At 40.5% G+C, this 6,437-nt stretch overlaps 1 protein-coding gene across 6 annotated transcripts in view; it reads right to left on the reverse strand.

The window, feature by feature from the left end:
- The window catches only part of LOC121717945 (protein AF-17-like), a 35,547-nt gene extending 31,815 nt beyond the window's left edge, over nucleotides 1–3,732 (reverse strand). For 4 of the 6 annotated variants that reach the window (XM_042102665.1, XM_042102668.1, XM_042102667.1 and 1 more), the window contains exons 1-2: nucleotides 3,151–3,546; nucleotides 2,031–2,110 (exon numbers count right to left, since the gene is read on the reverse strand). In XM_042102665.1, coding sequence (XP_041958599.1) covers nucleotides 2,031–2,110; nucleotides 3,151–3,259 — 189 coding nt within the window. In that variant the 5' untranslated portion in view covers nucleotides 3,260–3,546. Of the gene's footprint in view, nucleotides 1–2,030; nucleotides 2,111–3,150; nucleotides 3,547–3,647 lie in introns of those variants that run through there. The other 2 variants (XM_042102669.1, XM_042102663.1) reach the window with 2 other exon arrangements.
- Nucleotides 3,733–6,437: the final 2,705 nt, after the last annotated feature.

Raw genomic sequence — 6,437 nt, forward strand, 5'->3', positions numbered from 1 at the left:
CATTTGCATGAACCCATTTGCAAAGGGTTTTTTTCTGTGCGGTAAACTCATCTCATCTCAATGGGAGCATTTATGTGTTTCTACATTACGTGTTCCAATTCACCCACTCACACACATTTATTACAACTAAATATCTCATAGTAACGTTCAGTACACTTGTGAACTGTGCCATGTTTCTAAATTGGGAGTAAGAGCTTTGGGTATTAAAATTAGGGCAAGTCTCTCCATTGGCACCTGTGCAACACCTGTACGACATCTGAACTATGTATCTGTGAAATCAGGAAAAATTGGCGAGCCCCATCAAAGACTAAGGCAAAGCGCCTCGCTTACAGGGGAGATCCTTTGTACTTTGTGAATGAGAAAAACATAACCATTGGTTACCACGAGACAATTAAGGTAAAAGAAGAACTTGTCTATACTATCAGTATAATTTCTTCTATTCTTTTGTATGACCATAAGACTTACTGTTACCAAGAGAGACACATATAAAACACACATTACATACTATGTACATTAACATTGATTCATTTGGGAGACACATTTATCCAAGCGATTTACAGCAAAAGAATAACATTTCTGTATGGTACTATAGTATAGTATGTGTAGGGTACTATATGGTGTAGTATGTGTAGGGTACTATATGGTGTAGTATGTGTAGGGTACTATATGATAAAGTAAGTGTATGGTACTATATGGTATAGTATGTGTATGGTACTATATGGTGTAGTATGTGTAGGGTACTATATGATAAAGTAAGTATGGTACTATATGGTATAGTACAGAGGTGGGCAAACTTTTTGGCTCAAGGGAGAACCCACATTGAGTTTTGAAAATTGGCCGGCGGGCCAATTTCATTTAACAATAAAAATGTCCTGAATTAAAACAAGATAACTTCAGATAACAGTACATCTGATTGAAAGTGAAGCTTTATCTGACACACTGAAATGCTTTAAATATGACTCTGATTGGTTAGAGTATTATATTGGTCCATAAAGCCACACTGACAGACTTAAGACATTTTTGTGGCTGAGTCAGTGCACATGGAGGTGCCTCTAATCAGTGGTGGACATTACTTGAGTACATTTACTCAATTACTGTACTTAAGTTGCTTTTTCATGTATCTGTACTCTACTTGAGTATTTCAATTTTGTTAAACTTTTTACTTTTACTCCAGTACATTTCGAGGCCAAATATCTTACTTTTTACTCCACTACATTTTGTGACAGCTGAAGTACAGCTGAAGTTCCTTTTGGAAAAAAGACTGTACAAAAACATGTGTAAATGTATATTTTCTATTAAGCGAGCTAGGCGTCAAATAATGGTGTTGCCTAACCTATGTTATTGTCATATGCACTATTTACTGTACCTTGTTGACCCCTTTTCACAATATTGATGTTACCATAACTAGCCTCTTGACGCCATCAGGCAAATGATAGACAATCTGACACTATCAAACACAAAAGGGAACATCTTGATTTGGTCCGAAAGTGTAAAGCATTTAACAAAGAAAAATGTGGTTACTTTGAAGTATCTAAGATAAGATATCACATTAGTTTGTTTTTAGTTATTTCTACATACAACAAGTATTAACTGATTTTGTCCTTGAATGGAGGAGAAAGGCTCAATGAATGCCTATGTCTGTGCCGAATCATTTCAACAATGCAACTGTATTAGGCATAATACATTTCAGGACTTTTACTTTTGATACTTAAGTACATTTGAAGGCAAGTACTTTTGTACTTCCACTCAAGTGGAAATGTAAAAGGAGGACTTCTACTTTTACTGGAGTAACATTTGACCATGTGTATCTCTACTTTCACTCAAGTACAGGATTTGTGTACTTCGTCCACCACTGCCTCTAATTGCAGTATGCCTAATGTGGGCTGTGTGTGTGTGTGTGTGTGTGTCTCTGTGTGTGTGTGTGTGTGTGTTTGTGTGTGTGTGTGTGTGTGTGTGTGTGTGTGTGGTTGTGTGTTTGTGTGTGTGTGTGTGTGTCTGTGTGGAGGGGGTGTGTGTCTCAGGGGTCTCACCACTCGCGCTGCCCGCTCCTGGGATTCACACTTGCGGCAGAACCACGGGCCGGTGGGCACCTGGACGATGCCGTAGCAGGCTGGACAACGGCGGCAGAACAAAACAAAGCAAGACACGCAAACACGTGTTACTCTTGCTGCATGTAGTTGTCAAGGAAATGCCATGACAACAGTCATAAATGAAATGTGCACAGATGTGAGATGTGGTAACACAGCCTACACATGAAGATAAGCACACTTATGCGCACACACACACACACACCACATTACACATTTTAAAGAAAGAAAAGTGAAGATAAACTGAGAAGTCATTCTGTAATGTTCATCTACAGCATGTACTGCAACTTCACATGCAGTTGACTCTCTATCTCGAAGAAAATGAATAATAAAGTGGGTATCAAAAGACAAACATGAATCTCAACTGGATAATGCAAACTTTCTTTGTACAAAGAAGCTGTCCATCAAATTCCCACTGCACAACTTCCACTCATACCATTTAACACTTAATTTCACCACACAGGAACATTTTATTCAGTAAGTATCAATAGGTGGAGTGGACTATGCTTTTTGTTCTATCACATAATAGCCCTACTGTCGGCAAGATAAAGTTGGGACAGCTTGCAAAGTTTCATATTCATTCTTCGGTGTTCTGGTAATGAGAATACATATATATACCATATATAGCATAGGTGTAAGTGACAACTGTAACAATGACTGTAACATTACGAGACTTGAACGAGAAAGGATTCCTCTACAATTGTGTCCGTATTGGAGACAAAATGGTCACAGCGGCGCTACTAAGAAACAGCATGATGTCAACAAAGCATGTGAAAAGCTTTCTGCGCCCCGCTTTAGGGCGACAATGCTCCTGGAGGCCCTGTAGCATTGCCATAAAAAGCTAACGATAGCTATGAGCTCGTGACTATCGAGCGTTATGTATCCTTCCACAATGATCAATGATCATCCACCTCTTTCATATCCAGTAGCACGACTACATTGCCTATGTGTGATCGGGGACACAACACGCCCTCGTATGTACATGAACACACACGTACGTAAGCGCGTAACAACATCTCCCTCCAAAGCCGTAATAACATTGTAATACAGGAAGGCCAGTTACCCTGGTGCACGGCAACGCTGCACCCGTGTCCATCACAATATACCAGCGGATTCTCAGCCCAGCCGCGCTCATCGGAACACACACAGCAACCTCCAACCATTTCCCGCATACTGCTTCCATACGGTATAATACACGTGTCTTCAACCACTAATCCTTGCTGGGAAGTCTGGTTATTCTTGAATGTATTAGTAGTCCTGGCATCGCAGCAGTGTAGCAGTTATATAGGAGCTAGAAGGGTTCAGATCACTGCGTGGGGTTGCCGAAGGCGACTTTTTTCCGTGATGTCCTCTTTCGTCCCCACACAGGAGATGCGATACAGTGCGCATGCTCAGGACTACAGAGTCGGTCACGTTCACCAAGACCAAAATACTGGCTGTAGCTGACACCAAGTAACAGTACGTCGCGACTACCTAACATACTTTGTTACATTGTATGCCCAGTGTTCGCCGCACACTGGATGGTCTGCCAATGAAGTTTAGTGTAGCCTTTATACTTACGTCTGAATAACAGTTTGTGGAAGCCGGTAGTGCTCTAAAGGACAGAGTGCAAGGTCTCCAGGGCAGCCTGCATTTCCACACCATCTCCAGTGCGCCATCTTGAGGATATTGGAGGGAAAATCAGTCTGTAATGTCTATTTATGTCCCTCAATAGTTCAGACTTGATCATGGCCACTTAGTTGCAACGCGTAATTAACGCGTAATTGTAACATATGCTGTATAATGACAGTGTAGCTTATGTCTCGACAATACACGCTAGGGAGGATGGAGGATTTGTCTAATTGTGGACTATCTTCTCTGACCTGAAATGGGTATGTTCCAGGTTAATTTACTGAATTAAAAGTTCATTAATTGACCTAGTCTACTCCATTTGTAGATAGTGCATATGAGTTTTCCATGTTTCAATCCAAGCACCTTTTGTAACCTGTTCAGACATCTTTACACCTTAAAGGAAGCACTATGATGAAAGCCAAAACCCAGTTACCTACATCAGAACCCATGGCCACCAACAGATCCAGTCATTATAACTGGGCTTCAAAAGCTCAACTCACCCCATGGTGTAGTTGCATTTTGAGTGTGCTCTTCAAGTATGACTGTGCACTGATGAGGAGATTTAGCGTACTGAAGAGCATGCAGCCATCCCACACTGAACGCTTATGGGAATAAAAGAAGCACACTCAGATCCATTCTACCGCTATGAATGGGAGCCCTGCATTGCACTATTTTTTATTTGACTGTAGAACATGGTAACTGCAGTGCTAAATATGATTATCTGATCAATTTAACATTTTTAAATGAAACCAGTGATATACATCAGCTCATAGCAATTTCCTCTGTCAAAATGGCAAAATGTAAAACATGTCGATGAAACTAGAGCAAAAGGGAAGCAACTAACACAGTACACATCCCCTTGACGGTTTTTAGCTCTCTGTAATCTGTATGAGTCACCACTAGAGGGAAGTAGAGAGAGGGCCATGTTGGTCAAGCATCACAATGCTGGTCCACTCTTTTCAGTTCCAGTCAAGGAACAGAGAAGTTACGGAAGGTATGGACACCACAGAGCAAATAGATGTGAATACAAGAGTTTCAAAAGAGAAATCTGAGCAAATCAAGTAGAAGAGTTGAGCATGTAGTAGCAAGTCAAGTTCAAAAAGTAGTCTTTATTTAAGCAAAACTTAAATTCTTCCATGATTCTTCTTAAATTCAAATTTTCATTCTTCCATAAAACTTTGAATTCACGGACCTCAAACTACACTTTAGGTACAACCTTGTCATGTTTTTGTCCTGAAGACCTACATTTTGTCAGAAGTTTGTAAATTAAGACGTGCATTCCAAATATTAAAGACAGGGGCCCTAATTTTAAATGACAGGTGCAGTGCAAAAGTCTAAAGTCTAAAGCTAAAAAAATGCTACATTAATTTGCTAAGGGACCTGTTCGTTATTTATAAACGGGTCACCGGAGAGATTTTGAGAGCTTCAATCAAATAATGCATGACCCTCCCCTGCCGCAAGAAAATTATCAAACGACCCTCCAACAGTCTTTTCAATAAAGATATGACCCCCCGGCCAATTGTTGATCCCTTCCACCCACGCTATAATGCGCTAGCGCTATGAAAACACATCGACTTAAGCTGACTTACTAAATGCACCCTCTGCTTTCTGATCTTACACATCACACTTCACCAAGATGGTGGCCATCTCAGTAGATTTACTCACTAACATTGTTGTGGAAACACAATAAGCATGGAAACTAAATGCACATTTCCTGCAACTGCATTAGCCTACTTGAAATAAGTTGCTCCTCTAGTAAGTATTCACATGAAATAAAACAATAAAACATTGAGACCATTCAACAAAGCACACTGGGTAATAACAAATTCAACACATGAACTTGTTGCTATGGACTCATCTCTAGGCTTCCTCAGTCATTGTAAAGTTGCCGAAGCTGAACATTATCCAAAACTCAATTTCTCAGACGAGCGTCAATTTGGGAGCTTGCTACACTCCTTCCTTCTCAAATTACTTGAAAAGGCCGTTTGCACAATTTCACAAATAATCACAGGGACCGAAAAATACCTAACATGCCAACTTTTTCCGGGTTTAGGCCTATCATTTTAACTTCCCCCCCGCTGTCTTACCGTTTTAATATTTTCTCGTAGAATACCATATATTACTGTAATACTCTCATAACATTAGTCCTGCATTCTGGCCTGTCTCTGTGTTGTCCTGTTGTTACCCCTAGCCCTTCCAGTGAAACAGATGTATTCAAATCATCGTTTTGCTTGCTTGAATGCGAACTCAGAGTGATGTTAACCTACAGGCCTATTTAAGTTAACGACGTGGTTGTCGTGAGAGCACGATTCATTGGCGCTTGCAGTGTTCGGCCGTAGGCTATGTCTACGTGCGCACCTGCCAGGCTAAGAGCCAAAGAAATCCCCCTGTATATTCACTCCAAGTTGGTCTACCATAACGTACCAACTCTACACTGTAGACCATAAACTGGCTATTTATATGACCAATGTATTTGTTCAACTTTATGAAGCAGAAATACGCACTGCTACTTGGAACGTAACACATTTTGGTTGGCAGGAGAGAGAATGACAGCGATTAACAAATTGCACTTGTTGCTGGTTACCAATAAATAGGGCCTACTATATATTTTTTTGCAAACAACAAAAACAGAAAGGATGGAGACAGCAAAGCTAGAGATGGGCAGGAACAAGGTCAATTGGTAGAAATGCTTGTCAAAACGTTAGGAGCTGGATGTGTGGATGAATGAAGCACAAGTAT

This window comes from Alosa sapidissima, chromosome 9, assembly GCF_018492685.1.
Source record: "Alosa sapidissima isolate fAloSap1 chromosome 9, fAloSap1.pri, whole genome shotgun sequence".
In the NCBI taxonomy this organism is placed as follows: Eukaryota; Metazoa; Chordata; class Actinopteri; order Clupeiformes; family Clupeidae; genus Alosa; species Alosa sapidissima.